General features: G+C 48.6%; 1 protein-coding gene and 1 pseudogene across 1 annotated transcript; one reads left to right on the top strand and one right to left on the bottom strand.

Annotated features, from left to right (window-relative positions):
* The first annotated feature begins 1,165 nt into the window (after positions 1-1,165).
* Positions 1,166-13,470, top strand: LOC107154034 (annotated as a pseudogene).
* Positions 13,471-15,663: 2,193 nt separating this feature from the next.
* Positions 15,664-19,230, bottom strand: Chchd5 (coiled-coil-helix-coiled-coil-helix domain containing 5). The gene is made up of 3 exons (XM_048810385.1): positions 18,327-19,230; positions 18,069-18,234; positions 15,664-15,844 (listed from the first exon to the last, which is right to left on the bottom strand). The coding sequence occupies exons 1-3, from the start codon at positions 18,353-18,355 to the stop codon at positions 15,821-15,823; spliced, it is 219 nt and encodes a 72-aa protein (XP_048666342.1). The 5' UTR covers positions 18,356-19,230; the 3' UTR covers positions 15,664-15,820.
* Between the last annotated feature and the right edge of the window lie 2,876 nt (positions 19,231-22,106).

The raw sequence follows: 22,106 nt of genomic DNA, 5'->3' as shown, positions 1-22,106 counted from the left end.
TATATATATATATTTGTGTGTGTGTGTGTGTGTGTGTACAGTTATTTGAAAATAAGAGGCAAGTCATTTGCATTCTGTGAGACTTGGTATCCAAAATCTTAGCCTCCTTCCAAGAAATATTATGAGTAGTTAAATGCTATAAAATACTTGAAAGCATATTAGAAAAATTAAGAACACTATGGAATATATGTTATTAAAATATTGATGAAATAATGGTAATGAATGAGGTTTGCATTCTTTTTCCAAAAGCACAAGCACGGGGTATTGGTGGCTGCTGGGCTGTGTTCCAGGCAACATGTAAAGTGCTGGAAGTGTCTGATCTCTCCATATCCTCACAGTGATCAGCTGAGTGACAGGTCAGGGAGCCTCAAGAACCCTTCCCTTGCTTCAAAAGGCCACTGGAAAAAGTTAGGTGTGAATCAGGTTCTCAGGTCTTCCTCAAAGAAGCCACACTGTGGAAACTGGCTCTTGTATGCACTGGCTCCACAGTGGAGAGCATGAACGTCCCAGGGTCCACCAGACAGAGGGCTTTATGGGGTTAGTAGAGTTTTGGAAAGAGTCCTTCTCACAGTGGGTCAGGTAGGATCCTGAACAAATCTTGAGGTTATTTTGCAGTCACACCAAATACACTGCATGATGGCCAAATCCCTCCATCCCTTCCCTGGCCCAAAGATGAAGGGCAATTATGGCAGCCAGACTACCTCCACCTAGATGCCCAAACAAAAATGAGTCCCTGTCCCTGTGGAAATCCCTGTTCCTTGGGGCCACCCTGGAGACTTTAAAGATGCAGAGGTGCCAATTATATTGTTAGATTGTGCTCATGTGTGCGTATGTAATGATGAACCCCACCACCATCTGCAACTATACTGCACAAATTAAAAACATGGAGAAAAAAACGAAACATCAAACAAACCAAAACAAAACCCCCAACAAAACAAAACTATGGTTTTACAGGTGTGTAACAGAGAGGGTTCATTCCTCATAAAATCCACATCTGTAAAGAAGTGAACCAAAAGACATGGGGGTGCTGATTCCATCCTCTTCATTTAGCTCATGCGCTCGTCTGTACAAAACCCAGCTGATGGGCGTTCACATAGAATTTAATCAGGTGGAGATGCCAAGGCCCAGGTGGGCCCAAGTGGGAACAGTGTACCGGGAAGAGGCCATGGAGCAGAATGGCCTGCCCCCAGCCCAGGCTGCGATGGCTATAACTCCTGATGAACGTCCAGCCTGCGCTCGGCAGAGGCCAACGCTGGATCGCAGAAGTGCTGGGAAGTGTGGTGCAGTCTGGCTACACGGGCACGCCCTGGGCATGGAGCACAACGACCAAGCCACCCTCCTAATGCTGGCCCAGGGGGAGGTAGGGAGGCAGAGTCGGAAGGCTTCATTTCAGAGCCCCCACATCCGAAGGCTGAGTGAGGGACCGCGCAGGTTCGTGGACTAGCCTGGCTCTCGGTCCTCCCTTGGATGAATGTCTCAGTCAGCTTTTTCGCTGTGTGACTAAAAGACCTGACAAGAACAATTTTAAGGAGGAATAGTTTATTTGAGGGCTCACAGTTTTAGGGGTCTTAGTCCAAAGACGGCTGGCTGCATCCTCAGGGCTGGAGGTGAGGCTGAACATCATGGTGGAGGGTGTGGAGGGGAAAGGGGCTCCCAGGATGATCAGAAGCAGAGAGAGGGCTCCACTCTCCGCATGCAGAATGTGTGCTCCAGAGTCACAACCCCATGCCCACCTCCTCCAGCCACATGCTGCCTGCCTTCCGTACCACTCAGTGAATCCCAGTGGGGTTAATTCACTTTGAATGTTCCTGCTTTGCCTCACACATGAGCTATTGGGGGACACAATAGTGGCTTTGCAGACTTTATGACAAAAGACGCACCACTGTCAAACTGTAAAGGACCCAGAAAGGCAGCCATGAGACAGTTGAGTTTCAAGGGTCACAGCGGTATGCCCAGAGTGGGCTGATTGGACTGAAACAGCAACAGCATACTCAGAAGAGGTGACAGCAGGGGTGAGGTACCACTGAGGCCACAAGAGAGTGGCCCAAGGTCCAGTGTAGCCAATCCATCCAGAGTGGGTGGAGCCAGGGCTCTGGGTAACATGGCTTCCTTCACCTGTGATGACTAGGAACCAACTCTGGATAGAAGTCATGGGTCCGGCAGGCACTGAGGCTTCTGTATCAGAAACAGGGTCCCAGCCAGGCACGGTGGCACATGCCTGTAATCCCAGTGGCTCGGAAGGCTGAGGCAGGAGGATCACAAGTTCAAAGCCAGCCTCAGCAACTCAGTGAGACCTGTGTCTACATGAAATACAAAAAAAGGGCTGGAGATGTGGCTCAGGGGTTGAGTGCCCCCGAGTTCAGTCCCCGGTACAAATAAAGGAAAAAAGGAAACAAACGAAGCCCTTTACTCTGTGTCCAGTGTATGATCACAGGTCCAGGGCCAGTCTGGATAACACGGTCTGGTAGAATGCCTATTTTCTCTCTCATCTCTCCCCTTCACTGAGGCGGGACTTCTGTCTGCCTGTTCACTGGCACATGTGACCCCAGCACTCAGCTCACGGCCCAGCACTTTGTAGATGCTTGGGAAGTGACAGACATCATTTGTTTATGGAGGAAACTTCCAAAATCCTTATCTAAATTGGTTTTATTGCTGGTTTTTGCAGTACTGAGGGTGGAACCCAGGGGTGCTCTACAGTAAACTATAACCCAAACCCTTTTTACTTTTTTTTTTTTTTTTTGAGATAAGTGCTCACTAAATTGCTGAGGCTGGCCTCAAACTTGCAATCCTCTTGCCTTAGCCTCCTTCATAGCTGGGATTACAGGTGTGCACCACTGCGTCCAGCTCTTCTAGCTTTTTGAAGTGTATGGTACATTACCATTGTGTTTATCACCTGCTGTGCAATAGCACCCCAGAATTCCTTGCTCCTATCCAGCTATAATTTGGTACCCATGGTTCAACCTCTTGCCACCCAGGTCAACTTTTTGAGGAACTGCCACACTAGTCCCCAAATGGCAGCACCATCCACATTCCAACCAGGAAGGTGTGACATCATGAATGCCACAGGCTCCCGCATAGTTCCTGTTCCCAAGGGTGCTCAGCACCCACTTTCTTGCTTCTTTACAAATTATGTAAAAATCTTGGCTTAAAAAAGTAAGTGATCTTGCTGAAATGAAGGCAAAAAAATGATTTAAAGAAATCACATTAAATGATCACAAATTCTATTTGTCTTGATCATCCTTGCAAACCTCACAAGCTGCGCAGCCATGAGAGTAAATGTGAAATGTAGTCATCTCTGACGTGTTGCCAACTTTTATAAAAGCCATAGCTCTATACATATTTAAAATGCTGTTCCATGGAGTCATGTTTGTCACATCAGGAGGACAGCGTGCATTCACCCCGCAGTGTGTCGGCTGTCACCCTTGGATACGGGACACGTCGGCGAAGGGGCCTCCACTTGCACCGTGGTCTTGGCTGCAGGCCGGGGGGGCCCAGCTGGACCCGCCCAGCTCTGTGGTGAGCTACAGGCAGCTCCTCTGGTTTTTTCTTGTCAAATCTGGTAGACATTGGAAAGGAAAGGCACATAGTGGCCTGGACGTGGGTCTAGGATTAAGCTGGATGACAAGAAGTCACCTCTCCTGAAAGAAGGCCGTGCGGCCAAGCCAATCAAGTTGAGGTGGACCTTCACTCTCACTTCCGGGCCATGGGAGGCACCGAGACAGACCATGGCGTGGAGTGTCAAAAACAGTAGGTGGATTTGCTCTCTGGGAAGCTGCTGCTTTGTAGGACAGCACATCCACTTCCAGGGGGATCCACTGGGGTACCCACCTCCACGGACACAGGTTAGGGGGTCCCCTCTGTGAACCGAGGTTCTCTCAAGGACTGTGATCCAACAGAGACAAGGTAAATGAAAACACATCTAGTTGACGCTTCCACCTTTGGTATCCCTCCAAACCCAAGTGCCTCGGGACCTAAAAAAGGCCCATGCAGATGGCGGCCCATGGGGAGAAGGCCAGGGAAGGCCTCTCCTGCCAGGGAGGACACCCACACAGTTTTATCGCCTGTGGCAAGGCAGGACACTGTAGCAGGGGGTGGATGGAGCAAGCTACTCACTGCACAGGGGCAGGGAAGCAAAGAGAGTCAGGAAGGAGAGGAGCCGGGGTCCCAGCACAGCCCTCCGGGGCGTGCCTCAGTCACCCACTTCTAGGCCCACCTCCTGAGGCTTCCCCACCTCCCCATCCAACAGTGGATTCACACACAGTGGGGTCAGAGCCTCAGGATCAATCACTCTCCAAAGCCTGCCTCTGACCACTGCTGTACTGGGGACTCTGTAACAGGGATCCTACAGGAGAAAGAGATGGGGCTCAGCTCTGAACCAAGGACACTGGGGATGACAGCCAATGAACAGAGTGACGGGGTCAGACACCAAGGGTAGGATGATCCTAGCTGGGTGCAGTGGCACTCTGTAATCCCAGAGGGTGAGGCAGGAGGATCACAGATTCAAGGCCAACCTCAGCAACTTAATAAGACCCTAAGCAACTTGCAAAACTCTGTCTCAATATAAAATATAAAAAGGGCTGGGAGTGTATGTAGCTCGGTGCTTAAGAGCCTTTGGGTTTAATCCCCAGTATCCATCCCTAAAAAAGTACCCATCCCTTGCTAGACTGACCTAACAAGGAGATGGGGGATGAGAAATTTGATCAGATATCAGGAGTGAGGATTCTCACTGACTTAGCAGGATTATTTGCTAAGACTGGGCTTGGAAGGCCACAGGGTGGATGTTGAGGCTGAAGTCCATCTAGAAAGAGGCCTTGAAGGAGCCTGAAGAAAGCCTGGTCAATGGGAGTCTAGAGACAAGTCTGAGAGGAAGACTGAGAAGAGCAGCCATATGCAGAGCCTTGGTGACCTTGGCAGGAGCTCTGAAGAGTCTGTTTTCACATAATCCTACTGAAATCACTCAATGTACACACAATTCCTCTGTATATCCACATATATTAATTATGTGGCCATAAAAAGAACAAGGGACCAGGGGGCAGCTTAGTGGTAGAGCTAGCATGGTACCTGCCTAGTATGCACAAGGCCCTGAATTTGATCCCCAGGACTGCAAAAAAGAAAAAAATATATATTTATATATGATATGGACTGACTGCCAAGTTAAATTTTTAGGTGAAAAAAGAAAAGAGCGAGCATGTAAAGAAGGTTAGCCCTTGAATGAAAAGGAGGGGATAAAAACACACATGTGCACATGTGGGTAAATGCACCTGCATGTGTGTGCACCTGGTGTGTGCATAGAATGTTCTAAAAGGATATACAAGAGCCGGGTAATACTGATTGCCTGCAAGGAGAGGAACTGAGACGCAGAGCAAAGGTGAAAGGAACCCAATGCATACATTTTTGTACCTTTTGAATTCTGTACCATTTGCAAGTATTACTTAAAAATAATAATTAATATACAGAAAAATCTTTCTGAGATCATATACTTGCATCATAGCTTGCATTTTATTGATCATCTATTCAAATGCCAATAAAGATCTATCTCATTCTTTTTTTAAGTAATTTTTTAATTGTAGATGAACACAAAACCTTCATTTCTTTATCTATTTATTTTTATTTTATTTTTATGTGGGGCTGAGGAACCCACTGCCTCACATGTGCTAGGCAAGCGCTCTGCCACGGAGCCCCAGCCCCAGCCCCATTTATCTCATTCTTTCAAATTGCCATATGCATTCCATTTTATAGACAAAGCAGCATCTAGCCAAACTGATCTCAAAGTATGTATTAATGTAAAAAAAAAAAAAAAAAAAAAAACACCACAGGATGTGTCCCTGCACATTCGCATTTCCACTCAGGTTTCTCTAGCACAAATTCCTAGAAATGAAACGAGATACTTCCACTGCTCCAGGACACGCATGTCCAACCCGTCCATAGTGGCAAGTGCACGTGGCTGCACACAGTTTACACCGAGTGCTCCTCCCCGTGTGAGGGGACCCGGAATGGTAGGCACCAGGTCAGAGCTCACTCAGTGCCACGGAGAACACGGTGTGTGACCTCCCTTAGTGACTGTGCAGTGAGCTTGGCTGAGCCCTGATGATGGCAACTGTGACAGCCCCTAGAGCACTTCCAGAAGCGGCTTCTGATAAACATCCCCATGATCCTGGAGCCCCAACTCTTCCTTCATCTGCTGGGTGTGTGCAGAAGGTCCAGGGAGGACTCTGAGCCCTGGTGCAGCGTTGGGTTGAGCAGAGAACTAGAGCGAGCACCTGTGAGGTACCTGGCCACCTTCTGAAGTCAGCCAGCACTTGCATTTCCTACAACCTTCTTCCCCAGTGAATGCAGCCTTGATCAACCTGTAAGCTGGCTGTGCCACTTAGAGCAGGAAGTGAGAGCGCCGTGGCTGACCACAAGGCCCAGGACCCTCGCCCACCATACTCCTAGTCCACCACAACAGCTGCAGCCCACTTCCCACTCTGGCACCTGAAAAGAGCATGGTGACGGCCTCCTTCATGCGTTCTCAATGTTCCCTGAGCACCTGCTGTGTGCCAGTCACTATTCTAAATGCTGTGGATAAAACAGCAAGCAAATAAGAGAGAGTTCTGGCTTTGCAAAGCTCCCATTCTCACGGGGGACACAATCGTTCAGCTGATCGACGAGAGCCTGAGATGGTGTGTGAAGCGAGGCTGAAGGGAAAGAGCCCAGGATGGAGTATCAGAAATGAGGGTTAATCCAGGTGGGGTGGTGCATGCCTGTAACCCGGGAGGCTGAGGCAGGAGGATCATGAGTTCAAAGCCAGCCTCAGCAACTTAGTGAAGCCCTAAGCAACTCAGCAAGACCCTGTCTCAAAATAAAAAAAATAAAAAGGGCTGGGGATGTGGCTCAGTGGTTAAGTGCTCTGGCTTCAGTCCCTGGTATCTTAAAAAAAAAATAAGGAATTTAAAGGAAAAGAAGTGAGGGTTAGAGGGTTGGGTGGGTGACTGTGGATGGCAAAAGGTGACATTTGTGCAAAGGCTTAGTGGTGATGTAGTTATCAGCACATTTATCTGCGAGAAGAGGGTTCCCAGCAGAACAAGTATGCAAAGGGCCAGAAGTGTCCAAGAGCAGAGAAGAGGACAAGTGGCCCGGAGCTTGGAAGGACATGAGGGCAGACACGAGGAGGAGGACATCTGGCTGCACCGTGCTTTGGAGCCACTGAAGGGACTTTGGCTTTTGCCCTGAGTGAGATTTATGCCTTTGCACACTTCCAGACGGAGCAACAATATGTATTCTTACATCTTAAAAAGGAGGTCTCTGGCTATCGTGTGGAGAGTTATGGAGGTCAAGGTGAAGCAGAAACTGGGACATCAGGGAGGAGGCACACACAACTGTGATAGAAGCTCGTCCGGATTTGGTAACAGCACGATGGGAAGCAACTGGGCTTGGATATAATCTGGAGTCGGGAGGATTTCTTAATGCATTGGATAAGGAGTAGGAGAGAAAAAAGGGGGTCCAAGATACCGCTGAGGCCTTTGGCCTGAGAAGTTGGAAGAGTGGAACCACCTGACTCAGGGAAGACTGAGATGGAGCTGTTTTGCCAGCCACAGTAAAAGCTCAGCTGGGAACCCAGCACGACTGTGATGCTTTAAGACACTGAAATAGCACTGTTGGGTTGGCAGCTGACTTGTCGTGGTTTTACAGGGAAATCTGAGTGGAGAGTGGATTTCAGAGGTCCACTACCTTCCATAGTCACTTGCTGTTTTTCTCCTGAGCCATGCTTTGTGACTCACAATATGAATAACACTTTGCAGCATCTTTCTGGATAAAGTGAAACAGTGTGCAACCTCAATACGCAGTAGTTGAGTTAGCAGTGTGTGACGGGATTAGCTGTTGTGCTCAGGACTGAGCAGTGCTACTCTGATTTTTAACATTACAAACACCATCTTGTTTGTAATCTTGTTTCCTTGAAAGAACTAGAAATATAGCTCAGTGGTGGAGCCCTTGTGTGAGGCCCCAGGTTCAATCTCCAGTATCACCAAAAAAAAAAAAAAGTTCAACATCTTTGAGGACTTCATTACCAAGTAAATTAGTATCATAAAGATACTAGCTATTTAGAGTTTAGCTATTAAAAATCAGAATGCTAACAATATCCATTGCCAGACATCACTGGAAACAAAGACTAAGTGATTCTGTTGTCTTAGTGACAAATGGAAGGACACATACAATGGATTAGGAAAGTAAGCAGGCAAAGCAGTTCACACTACACGACTACAGATGACGTGGGATTGTGCTTGGTGGGAAAGAGTATGCAGAAGCATGTATGAAGGGTAGATCCCAAGAGTTCAGCATGAGATAGGCAAGTATTCCTAAATCAATCAGAAGTGGGGGGTTTCACCCTCAAAGACATCAATGTCCCATTGAAAATGGAAGCTGTTGAATTTGGGCACACCCCACCAACACGCCTGCACTCTCACACTGTTCTATGAAACAGTAAAATTACACTTTCTGATTTATTACAAAAAGATTCTCAGGGGATGAGCAAAAGGTTAAATTCTGAGAGCAGATGTGTTGGCCCCGTACAGTGTAAAGCCAAATCTGCGAGGTCTTACCAATGATCACGCTTCTCATGTTGAATCATGGAGGCAACAATGAAGGGTCCCCCTTGATCTTAGATTTGAAAAACGGGGTTTCAAATCATCTTCTAGGGTTCTATGAAAATTGTGATAAAACTTTGGAAAACAAGAGTGCTAATATATGGATAGAAACTAGACTTTGCCAACTTATCTGCATATTTGGCAGACAGTGCAAATGTAAATATTGGCAACTCATCCAGTATATAAGCATCTTACCATAGAAAAAGAAGAGATCTTGCTTGCCAAGTGTCCTGGATGCCTGTGAGCTGAGAGCCATGTGACCATCTTCTGTGATGCTGAGGACTCCACAATGTGCATTACGGTCCTCTTCCCATTTCCTCAAAATGTGCAGACACAGGGTCTGGGGACATAGCTTAGTTGGTAGAGTGCTTGTCTCGCATACACAAGGCCCTGGGTAATCCCCAGCACCACACAAAAAAAAAGGCAGTGCAGGGCTGGGGATGTGGCTCAAGCAGTAGCATGCTCGCCTGGCATGCATAGGGCGCTGGGTTCGATCCTCAGCACCACATACAAATAAAATAAAGATGTTGTGTACACCGAAAACTAAAGAATAAATATTAAAAAATTTTCTCTCTCTAAAAAAAAAAAAAAAAGCAGTGCCGACCCACTAATGGGATGTTTCTACTTCATCACGTAAAGTTCACCTGGACTTGCAGCTGAGCTCTCACCAAGCCCACATTATGCCGATTCCTGCGGTCAGTCCAGTGCAGTGACACCAAGCCAAACATCTCTCAAGGAAACATTGAACATACCACACAAAAGAAAAGGATGTCCTAAAGACTCAGGTAGTTTAAAGTATTCATGAGAAAGGAACATAAAAAGCCAAAAAATGTCTTACTGGATGGTAAACAGAAAGAAATGTCATTGCTATTTTTTAAATAAAGGTGACATCCACTTAGTACCACTGCATTTGTGTCCTTCCTCTCCCACATCAGGCACTTCCATGCTCTAGACCAGCTTGCCTGGGCCTGGCTCCCGGGCCTGAGCTCTGCGGGCAGGGTCTCGGGGATGATCTGCATGCCCCCTTTTCCTCCCCACCATTGTGCTACTGGCAGCAGGGAAGGCCAAGGTGGGCCTTGGAACTGCCATTCACACGCTCCTGGAGCGGCTCCAGTGGCAACATCCAGGCCTCCAGGCTTGGAGCCTCAGGGGCGGCTCCCTCACTGTGCAAACCTGTCCATGTCCTTGGCATTTCTGCTGCTTCCTAATGTTTTCGGGAGTCCTGCTCCTTAGGCTAATGGACCTCACCCACCATGCAGCAGTAATCTGTGGCCCATCAGAGAAGAAAGAGATTCATTCATATTACTTGTGTGTGACCTTGTTTCATAAGTCATGACCTTATTGGCAAATTCTCATTGAATTAAAAAAAAAAAAAAGGAGGTGTTGCAAACTCTGTCTTTAGGGACTTTGGAATAGGTTCAACATCCTAGCTAAGTGCAGTTGTGCAAGCCTGTGATCCCAGCTACTCAGGAGGCTGAGGTAGGAGGATGGCAAGTCTGAGGCCAGACTGGGCAATTTGGTAAGACTCTGTCTCAAAATTTTAAAATAATTTTCTTTTCTTGAAAGGACTAGAAATATAGCTCAGTGGTGGAGCGCTTGTGTGAGGACCCAGGTACAATCTCCAGTATCACCAAAAAAAAAAAAAAAGAATAAGTTCAACATCTTTGAGGACCTCATTACCAAGTAAGTTAGTGTCATAAAGCAATCAGAATCAAACATGAGGAACTCCTCCAGCCAGGTATGGATGCATCTTGGATGGATGCATCTTGGCTGGGTTTTGAAAATGGTAATTTAAAAAATTTATCAATGTCTGGATCTCGCCCCAAGTTTCTTATTTAATTAGTCCAAGTATGGCCTGGGCATCAGGACTTTTTCAAGCAACACACTTTATGATTGAAGGCAGCACACTTTCTTTCAAGATTATTAAGTTCCTTACAGGATCTGCTTTTAACCTTGCACACATTCTGCTTGAAGGTTTTTCATGGCACCAACTGTTTACCCAAAGAAGGTTAAGTACTGACTGAAATGTTATCATTATTGTAGTGATTATGGTTTTCAACAAAGTCAGAATGTTCAATAGCAAGCACAAAATCATCCATTATAGCTGGAAAGCTCTCAAAGGTAAAATGGAGACCCTGGGAGATGCACCCCACTTCCTGCTAACATCTCCCACCTCCTCATACCCACAGTGACTAGCACACTCGGTCTCCTCAGAATCCTGAAAGTCACCAGCTCCCTCCAGCACTGCAGCACCTGCACACGGCCCCCCACACTGCCTCAGGCCCCCTCCACTCTTCCCAGAATTCTCCACCTTCCACACTCATTACTTCCCAGAATTCTCCACCTTCCACACCCATTGCTTGGGTGGGCGAAGCCATGTTTTATGGAGTGAGGCATTTTGAAAGATTCCCTGTTATGACAACACCCCCAGCAACGTGGCTATGCTGGGAGGCGGGTGATGGCAGAAAAGATGGTACAATGGTGGTGGCTGCTGCTGAGGCAGCTACACCAGGCTGTGCAATGGCTGCTGTGGCAATGGGCGGCCAGGAGGTGGCAGCTGAAGTGAACCCAGGAGGTGGCAGCAGCTGAGGCAGCTGCTCTTTGCCACAGAGATTCCTCTCCACCAGCGCCCACTCTGCCTGTGGCCAGCAGGAAGTGGCAGGGGGGAACAACAGCCCCCAGATAGCCCTAGACCACATGGCTGGTGGTGGTTGGTGCGTGAGTACCCTCAAGCCTTCCTGGAGAATCAGGCTCTCCACTGCTTCCCAGAGTCCCCCAGAGAACTGTGGCCCACGGTGGTCATCTGCTCGATGATGCTGCGTCCCCGTCCCCGTCTCACTTCCCACTGCCCTGCCAGTGCTGTCTGGGATCACCTCCCCAATCCCTGTCTCAGGATCTCAAGCTACGACAGTGCATCCTGAGCTGAGGACTGTGACTCAGGCACATATGGCACATTAGCAAAAGCTGAACACATGCCAAGCCTCAAGGCCTCAACAAATGTCAGAAGAGGGAAATCATATAAAATGTGTTCCCAAACCAACTGCAAGTAGGCAAGAGAGCTAGAAAAATCTCCATGTTTAGAAATTAAGAAATACAATTCTAAACTTCTAAACAATCTGATATCAATGAAGAAATCAAAATAGAAAGCTGTGCTTTGTCAGTAATTTAGTGCATATATTAGAAAAGAGAAAGCCTGAAAACCAGTAAGCTAAACCTTCATTTCAATATGCAGGAAAAAGCCAGGTGTGGTAACACACAGCTGAAATCCTAGCAACTCCAGAGGCTGAAGCAGGAGGACTGCAAATTCAAGACCAGTTTCAGCAATTTAGTGAGGCCTTGTCTCAAAATAAAAATAAAAAGGGGTGGGAATGCAGCTCAGTGGTAAAGTGCTCCTGTGTTCAATCCCCAGGACCAAAAAAAGGAAAAAGAAAACTAAAAGCAAGGAAAGAAGAAGATAAGAAAATTGATTCAATTAAAAACAAAAATACAGCTGGGTATAATGATGCATGCCTGTAATCCCAGCAACCCTAGAGGCCAAGGCAGGAGGATCTCCAAGTTCAAGGCCAGCCTGGGTAACTTAGTGAGATTGTTTCAAAATAAAAAGGACTGGGGATGTAGCTCAGACATATTGAAAAGTCAATCTTTTCAAATAAATCCTATAAAAGATCACTGGTAAACTCCTGTCCAGACTGACCAAGAAAAGAAAAAGATACAAATAACCAGTGTCAGGAAGAAAATGGGGCTGGGCATGGAGGCGCACACCTGTGTGCTCAGGAGGCTGAGGCAGGAGGGTCGCAAGTTTAAAGCCAACCTTGGCAACCGTGAGGTGCTAAGCAACTCATCTCTAAATAAAATACAAAATAGGGCTGGGGATGTGGCTCAGTGGTTGAATGTCCCTGAGTTCAATCCCTGGTACCAAAAGAGAGAGGGGGTGGGGGGAGAAAGAAACAGGCAATGTAAGAAATTCTTAGAAAAGTATAACTTACCAAAACAACCACAAAAATAGAAACTGAAGTTTGTATGCTTGTTTAAACATGGGTACAAACTCTGCAGACAGATGCCATCAGGAGTGGCCTCACAACTGCTTTGACCAAGAGTGTGGTAAAAGTGGTATCTTTGAGGCGCCCAGGCCGGCCAGTATCATGGTGGCCTCTTCACATGTGCAGAGCTTCAGGTGCGACTGTACAGGCTGCAACCCCCGTCCCCGGGGCCAAGCCAGCTGGTGCACCCCAGCTCCAGTGGGCCCTCCTGGACCCAGGAGCGCACCCTGGTTACAGTGAAGCCAGATGGGCACAGCGGCTGCTCATCGAGCTGTGATCCAGCGCCTTGAGAGGTGGGGCTTCAAGCTGGTTGTCACAAGACGCTGAAGGCCCTGAGGGTCCTTGCTGAACGCTACCAGGACCTACAGAGGAAGCCCTTTCACCCAGTCCTCATCAGCAACATGTGCTCTGTGCCCAAGGTGGCCACGGTCTGGGAAGGGTACAATGTGGTCCGGACCTCAAGGGCCATGACAGGCACAGTGATTCCACTAAGGCTGCCCCTGGGACCCTCCGGGGGGACTGCAGCATCCTCATCAGCAGAAACATCATCCACCATCATCCACGCCAGTGACCCAGTGGAAGGGACCCAGAGGGATCCAGCTGTGTTCCAAAGCAGCGAGCTGGTGAACTGGGCAGATGGGGGCCATTACAGCAGCAGCTGCCCAGCTAAGGGCTTGTGCTGCCCTCAGTGCCCAGCAACCACCAGGACCAACTACTTTGGTCAACAACTCAAGCCACACCATCCTGCCTCCCCAAAAGCACTTTTTTGTTCACTTTCTGCCCCAACCCAACTCAAGGGAGTTTGAGGCCCAACTTTATGTGCCTTTCTGAATCCTAAGTTAGCACAAGACTGGACCAAATCCTTCTGGAACAAAGTGCCAGACAACCTCTGGGCATCTTCAGAGGTGACACATTAAAATCCACTGCTAATTGAAAAAAAAAAAAAAAAGAACATGTAATGTCTTTGAGGTTTCCATTTCACTCTTTTGGACCCCGGAGACCACCACACAAGGAGATTGGCCCAGCTTACTGAAAGAGAGGCCAAATGGAAGAGATGTTCTGAAAGGTAGCCTTGATCTCCATTTTGTTTGTTCTCATCACATTTCTTTTAGGTTGTGCGAAGCAAACCCCACTGAAGTTCATTCAAGCAAGTTGGGCTGAAAACATCCACAGAAATCTGAGGCCTCTGGCCATGGCCTGGGGAAATCAGAGCTGGGAGAGAGCCACCAGGACTTAGGCAGTACTTCAGGACCCCCAGGGACTGATCACTCTCCAGGGCCTGGGTCTCCTGCTCAGCAACAGGCATCCTATGGTTCCTGCAACCTTGACTGTGCAGGACTTCCACCCTGGCTCCTAAGCCAACGAATAGGTTCCCTTGTCTTGGAGATTAACCCTCAGGAAAGACTCCCAAGGGCCAGACTCACTTTTCTAAACCAGAGCACAAGTCTTAGGTTTCAAACGGCCAATTATTCCAATTCCAGAGGTCTTAAGTCTGTTCCAGGGAGCAGCAACTTGTCTGAAAAGCAAAACTTGGCTGAGGCCATGGCATTGTTAAACCCAAACTCTGGAGACCAAAGGATCTCTGAAATAAAAGGGTTTACTGAGTCATTAAGATGCTATCCAGTAAAAGAAAGCATCAGGTCCTGGGACATTTTCCCCAGTGGTCAGCTGCAGGGTTAGGTAGCAGGTGAAAACATCTACAGAGCAAGAGCTAAGGGCATTTTTCATAAATGTTGGGAAAGGAAGGCACTGTGACCCACATCGCCATAGTTAAGAGAAGCAGGACAACACAAAGAGATGCGGGCAGCAGCTCTGTGATAGCAGGGCAGTCCGTAAGAAGTCACTGTTACTTCTGGGTTAGTTGATGTCAAGGGTCTAGAAAGTTCATATGTAAACAGTTACCAGTGGGTGGTCTGCCAACATGCGATGGCATTTAAGGTTGTAATATACATTCAAGAATGTAACCGATCATTTGTTCTTTTCAGCTTGTAACTGAATAAGTTCCCTCTGTCCTCTGGTCCTTTATAATTAACACTGGGGACATTTGGAATGTCTCTCTTGTGGGCATGCTCAGCTCAGTGCTCAGCCAGTGCTCTGTGCTCTCTCCCTGCACCCTTCCCTCCTGCTCTCAACCTGCCCCCACTCAGAGCCTGTGCTCAGGCACTAGGAAGCTGGTACCTGCCAGAGCCACTCAGCATCTCATCTGATCTCTCACCCTCTGCCACACTCTTCTGATGGCAGGAGCACACCTGGCCTTCACAGAACAAAGCAGAAGTGCCAGAGGGTTATCATCGCCCATGAAAACAGTACTGGAGGAGAATGGAGGGGAAAACCCTGAACTGAAACAGATTTCCGTGCAGGCATGTTTGTCGGGAGGAACCAGCTACCACTGCATACTATAAAGCTCTAATAGTTGAACAGCCCTGTGGGGCAGATGGAGAGTTGGTGGGTAACTGAGGTAAGTTCTATGTAGTCCCTCAGACACCCCCAGTGGAAGAGCCGATTTCCCAGAGATAACTATCCTGATAATGCACAATTTATTGGTGCATCATCCACTCCCTACCAGTTTCTGGATTCAAATTGCAAATACACGATTTGCACTTGTTCTCCCACTGGGCAAACCAAGGCAGAAGTCCAGTATCATGGCCTTCTAGGCCACATCCTTCCAGGCAGCTGTTCAACAGTAAGGCCAGCATTTCGTCTCCTTCCCCCAAAACCCGTGTCTACTGCTCACTTGGTTCTAAATTCAGCAAAGAAGGAGGTGTGGTATTTACTGCCCACCAAGCAAGCTTCTAGAAAACACAATAAATATTTGGTGAGTGCTAGAGTGGAGGGAGAAAGGGGCTCTCCTCACAGGCATGCAGCAGGCAACAGGAAGGAGCACCTTCTCCTCCCTGGCTCTTCCTAGTCAGACCACATGACGTTGGGGGATGTACAACCAGAGTTTCTGCCCAGCCATCGCTCAACGTCCCCACACCCCCAGGTGCTAAAGGCAGCAATCAGGTCATTGCACAGTCTTTATTTATTGAAGTCCTGATGTCCAGGAAGCCAGGTCTGCAGCCCGGGCCCTAAGACTCCAAATGGCCACTTTGCAGGGGGTAGGGATATCAAGGGGCCAGTCACTCATATCCAGTTCTCTTGCAGTCAACCAGGTTCTCAGGAGGCAGGAAGCGGCTGTGCCTGTGGAGAGAACACCAGCATCTGTTGGGACCTCCTCTGGGCCTGGGCTGGGGCCCACTGCTAGGGAGACTCTCTAGACACAGCAGAGGCTGCCTGTACCGTCCCAGGCTGGAGGAAAAGGGTGCCAGGCAATGACCTTAGTCACTTGCCACCAAGAACAAGTCAGCCCTGGCATGGAGTCATAAGGAAAGTACCATTTGGCTGTATTTTGGGCATTTTTTGGTACTGGGGACCCAGCAGGCAGAAATCTCTGATTCTGGGAGCTTCTATTCGAGTAAGAAGGGACAAAGAGCAAATGAACAAAACTATGTCAATTGGTGAGTAATTCTTTGTGTTTAGACTAGAGAACAAAGGAGGCCTGAATCTTACTGCCCCCAACTAGGGAGGAAGAGCTGGAAGGGGGAGGACAGTGGGAAAGAACTGGGTATTAATTACAGAGTGGAGAACCATAAAGTTTTTCTGTTGTTGTTTTGGGCACTGGGGATCAAATTCAGGAGCACTTAACCCACTAAGCCACACCTCCAGCCCTTTTTTATTTTTTACTTTGAGACAGGGTCTCATTAAGTTGCTTAGATCCTCGCTAACTTGCTGAGGCTGGCTTTCAACTTGCGATCCTCCTGCCTCAGCCTCCCAAGAAGGTGGGATTATAGGCATGTGCCACCACACCTGGCTGGGGAGCCATAAAGTTTTAAAGAAGAGACATTGATCTAATTTCCATTTTTACAAGTTCTTCTGGCTACCAGAGAAGAGAGACTGTGAGGTCAGGAATGGCCACAGGGAGAGGTTGGGTGCCTGTCCAGGAAAGGAAGGAGCAACTGGCCTTAAAATGGGAGAAAGAGGTCTTTCCAATTCAATGCCCAAAACATTTGGAAGAAAGAAATGCTCCTAATAACAATGACTTGAGAAACCATGTGGACAGTATATGGTCATTACAAAACATTTTCTGGGGAAATCAAAAGTCCTTCCAGTTGGTTTCTACTCCTGGGATTGAGAGGTTCACTTATTCCTACTCTACAGAAAGAATCAATGACTACCATTCTGATTCAAAGGGCATCTTCTTAGCATTTAGTCAAGAACTCCCTGAAGCAGGAGATACAAGGACAGCTTTAGGGTGTGATCCATGATAGAGGGGGCCCATGGACCTTGAGCCTGGGCACAAGCATGAGGCACCAGAGGAGGTTCTCTAAAAGAAGTATCATATAAGCTGGAATAAGAATTTGCCAGTAGATGAGTTAAGAAGGGCAATCCGAAAGCAGAGGGAACCAGCTGGACAAAAGCATGAGACACATGCATTTAAGTAACCGCATGTTCACTGGGGTTAGAACACTTAGCTTGAGGAGAAAAGTGGGGAGAGATAGGGATCAGAGGTCATATGGGCTCCAGGTTGTGCTGGAATTGAGAGCTAGCCTGCTGGAAATAAAATCCACGGAAAGATTACTAAGTAGAAGCAGAACATGGTCCGATTTCCTCTGAGATCATTCTGAGGCCATCACAGAGAAAGAACTGAAAAGGTTCAGATGGAGGCCCAGAAGGTGGTCTGGTGGTACAGACAGAAGGTTGGGCTGCAGGGACCAAGAGAAGGCACAGGAGTGAGTGTTCAGAGGAGGCCAATGAAAGATGGGTCTTTTCCTTTTGGAGCTCACAGAACAGTGGGAACCAGTGAAGACGACAGAAGTATTTCTCATTCTTTTTTCCTACTACTACCATACAAAGACCTTTTTAGACATTTTTCTAAATGCCCCATCAATAAAATTTTAATCTCTCAGATATGCTGTGTATCTATTTATGTACTGAATGCATAAATCTATTTACCCACTTCACGCCCTCTGCCATACAGCTGAGGAACAGGGAAGGAAGAATGAGTGAGGGAGGAGGCAGGGAACCCAGCAAGGACCTGGGACTTTGTTCCCACTGTGAATGGGAAGTTACTGCAGTTTAAGCACAAGTGCAATGTGACTAGATTCCAGGCCACTGTGTGGAGGCACAAGAGAAGAGACTCAGGGAAACAAAGGAGATGGCAAGAATGGGTACCCTGGCAAAGGAGGGGTGGGAAGGTGGTTGGACTAAAATAGGGGCTGGAGGGGGGGCAGGAGGTGACCCCTTTCTGGATTCTGGATGCCTAGGGAAGGCACGTGTGGGAGTTGGGTGGACTGAGGACTTGAATCTTCACCTTGAACAACTAAAAAGATGAGGGGGTAGATGCTGATTAACAAGCCTCCTTTACCTCTACAGCTGTGGGCGAGTGTGGTGGCTGCACCTGCTCGGCACACTGCAGGAAGCGGCGCACGTGTCCCGCACAATTGCCGACAGCTGCCTCATTCTGCCGAAGACACTCTTCGAAGGCCTCAAAAGGCTCAGCACAGGCCTGGCGGATCTGGCGGATGATTGGGCTGGGGGAGGCAGGGCGTTTCAGACTCCAGAACACTCCTGCTCCGCTCCCCACCCACCCAGCCCCCAGTGCCACATACTTGCCCACACTCACTGGGAGGATGTGCACCGAGCAATGCTCATCTTAAGGTGGTGGCAGTCTCGCTGCCATGACTCAGGCTTGGCTGCCACACACTGGCCATACTGCTCCAGCTCCCGGCCACAGTAGCGAGCAGTGACCTCCAGGGCCGCCTGCCTGTGGGACAGGGTAGGCTGATGATAATTTCAGACAGCAAGCAAGAAAGGGAATTCTGATCTGGTTCTGGGGGAAGACTAGGGATCCTGGACAGATGTGGGGATATTAAGGCTTCTGGGATGGGGACAGGAAAGGGCAGAGGTGAGGCGAGAGCCCTAGGGGTTGTGGAACACAGTGAGAACTTCTGGGGAGATAGTGGAAGTCCTAAAACAAAGTCTGGTTATACTGCACCAGGCCTTTGGCATCTTGGAAAGAAGGATTTTGGAGTTCAGGAGGTCCCCAGTAGGACTGGAGATCATGTAGAGAAGGCTTGGACCTCAGAAGTGCGACCCAGATTTGTAGGGGGAGAGCTTGGGAGACTTAAATGGGTTTGAAGGTCCAGGACGTTGGGTCTCAGGTCCTAGGGAAAGGTCTCTTGGTCAGAAAGTTTCAGGGATGAGACCTAGGCCCTGTGGTGGGCTGGGGGTGCTGGGATGGGGATCAGGGTCCTAGGCATGACCTGGAAGCCCTGGTGAGTTGGAGGCTCTGGGTAGATTGAGTACTACGCCAGAGATGCTCGGAGTTGCGGGGACACGGTCTGGGAACGCAGGGAACAAGTCTGGGCCCCACACAGGTCTGGGGTCCTGGGCAGGGCGGAGAGCTCAAAAGCTGAGGTCTGGGGCCCAGGGAGAGGGCTCTAAGGCGGGACGCCGGAGCCTCGGGGCCTGGAACCAGGACCCAGCTGCCCGCGGCCAGTACGAGGCATCCCGGCGGGACCTGAACGCCGGGGGCGGGGCCTGGCACGCGGGGCGGAGCTTNCCAGCGGGCGGTAAGACTTCGTCCTTCTTTACTTCCGGCCCGCCATGGCTGCGCCAGGGATCGCCGGAAGTAGCCGGTCAGAAGTCCTGCGGGGCCTTGGACTCAAGCGAGAGCGGAATCTGGTGTGGCTGAGCGGCGGCCTCGCACGCTCCACCTCTCTTGACTGGGGCTAGTGGCGAGCGGCGGCTGCTTGGCGGTCCCTCCACACGCTGCGTTTCGCGGTCGATTGGGCGCCATGGCCGCCACTTGCGGGGTTCGGGAATTCTGAGCCGCCACCATGGCCTGGACATGTGCTTGCTGTCCTCTAGCGCATCCTGTGCCCGTGCTGCGACCTGGAGGAGGGCGGTCACGGCCGCCGCAACTGCTCAGCCTAGGTGCTCACGCAGTCCTCCCCTAGCCCTGGGCGGAGGCTCTGGGGGGACGTGTGGACGTCTAGCCTGGTTTCCCGGTGTAGTAACGTTTTCCCCTCCTTCCTCGGCTGCCTCCAAGTGCGAGGTGAGACATGGCGTGCTTTCCCTACTTAGGAAGCTGGATATCCTCGATGGGAGAACTGAGCATCTGTCCTGCCATCTGGTATGCAGGACTTTCTTCCAAAACTCCAGCCCAAATGAGCAGAAAATGCAGTTAATCATCGCGTTTAAGATGAACAAGAGCTGTTTGTGGGCGACAACCACCTGGAATGTCAGTATGTTGCTCTGTGAAGTAGGAGTGATGACAGTGACCTCCTTCACAGAGTGCACAGGGCGGTTCTCAGATCCTGGGGCCTCATGAGCCCTAAGTGACAGCTGTTACAGAGGCTGAACCCATGAGCTGCCCTGGGTGGCAGTTGACATCTGATGGCTGCTCCACTGGCCATATATCTGCTTCAGATGACAGAAGTAGGTTTGAAGCCATGAGCGATGAAAAAGGTTTACACCCAGAACCTCCTCCATTCTTCCCATCTGAAAACTTCCACGCTTATATTTGGTGAGAGAAGGGAGGAAGAAAACCGCAGCAAGGGCTGCGGGAAGACAGAAGACTGGCTTCAGCTGCGAACTGAATCCTTACATTTTTTCTTTTCTGGGAGAATGAGATCTTTAATCAATCCCAAGCTTCTCCTCCCGTCTTATCCCAACGTCTAGGCAATGTGTTTCCCAAGGAAGGGGCTCAAACACCTAGGTTTGGACCAAGTAGCTGTAATGAAGATTCAAGCCTGGGATACCCCTCTTGGGAAGTGTGACCTCCAGACTTCTAGTTGCTTTTTGACTGGTAGCTCAAGAATAAAACTGAGTTCTCTAGGGATCAAATAAATGTAAGAGGGAGCTAAGTGACCATGGGGTTTGGAGTGAAGCAAATCGGAGTTTAAATGGGAGATCTCAGATGGAGTTTTCTGCATTCTGGGTTTCTCCCAACAGCTGCTTTGGGATGCCCACACAGGGTGCTGTCTCCTTAAGAGCCTCCAGGGAGGCTTGCAGAAACTGGTCACAAAGAGGGGGCATTTTCATCATGTCTCTGCCTTTCCTCAAAAGGATACAGTTGTTTCAAACAGAACCTTGTTGCACCACTTAGGAAGGAAAAAGGCATGAGAAAAGTGATTTCAGACCAGATTTCAGAAATTTAGTAATATGCTTTCTCTTTTCTTGTCTCGTCAAACACAAGGGAGATTCCACTTCAAGTTTTGAAAAGTTTTATTCTACCAGCAATTAAAATTTGCTCTTTATGATTCTGCTTCCAGTATGGAAGTATGTCACTTGCCTCTGCCAGTCTCTTTGATCTCAGCCATTTCCTTTCTCTTCTCATCCTGTCAGTTTTGACCTGAACATCTTTGAGTGTTATCATCCTTATTGCAAAATTGAAATGCCTGTGAGAAAAATACTCTCAAGACTTCTAGTTCTCCCCACCCCATCCATTTTTTATTGTTTTGGAGAAAAAAGGTAGTAGAGGTAGACTACTTTTCTTTTGTCCTAAAAAGGGATGAAGTTGGGGCTGAGGTTGTGGCTCAATGGTAGCGTGCTCACCTAGCACACATGAGGCACTGGGTTCGATCCTCAGCACCACATAGAAATGAAATAAAGATTGTGTCAACTAAAAAATAAATATTAAAAAAAAAAATGAATGAAGTAGTGGCCAGCAGAGACCTCAAGTTATTTTGTTCTGAATCAGAATACAGGTAACCCAAAGCCCTCCAGATCTGTACTGAGGGAAAATTTAAGTTCTATCAAGTACTCTATCTCTTTTTAAAACATGTATGTTTATCACACAAAGTAATTTTCAACAAACACTGTACTTTGTGTGGTTTAAGGTCTTGATTACCATGTTTTTGAGAACTGAATTTCTTCAAATGCACTGCTTCACCATTCCTTGTTAGATTACACACACACATACTTGAAGAACCAATTTGCTTTTCCCTCTTGCATGAGAGTAAAAGGAACTGGGTTAATCTCCCAACATAATCAACTAAAACCTGGGCAGGACATGAGACAACAAGAGTTCAGATGTTGAAAACAAGCTTTGCGGCAGTGTTCTCCGAGGGAGTGGGACAAATGAGCGGACACTAGTAGCCCAGCTTATGTCTGCAGTTTCCAGGCCACTCAGCACAGGGAGGAGGAGCTACACATATCCCAGTGACTCCTTGTATTCAAAGACTAGGCCTTGCGGGAGCTAGCAGCTAGAGTTCACAGGCAGGGTGCAGGACTGCACAGATCTGCAGAGGCTTTCCCAAGTCTTCAGCTCCCGGTGTGCCTGTGAACACACTCCTGGAGGCCACGGAGAGATCCACCAAGACACAGGCAGAGTCCCTGGAGCTCCTGATTGCCCAGGTTCCCACAGCCTTAGTGGACTCACTGCCCCTGTGTCTTCAGG

Source organism: Marmota marmota, unplaced genomic scaffold (genome assembly GCF_001458135.2).
Source record: "Marmota marmota marmota unplaced genomic scaffold, marMar, whole genome shotgun sequence".
In the NCBI taxonomy this organism is placed as follows: domain Eukaryota; kingdom Metazoa; phylum Chordata; class Mammalia; order Rodentia; family Sciuridae; genus Marmota; species Marmota marmota.
Note: the sequence above shows the minus strand (reverse complement) of the source record. Positions and strands in the feature narration are given on the sequence as shown.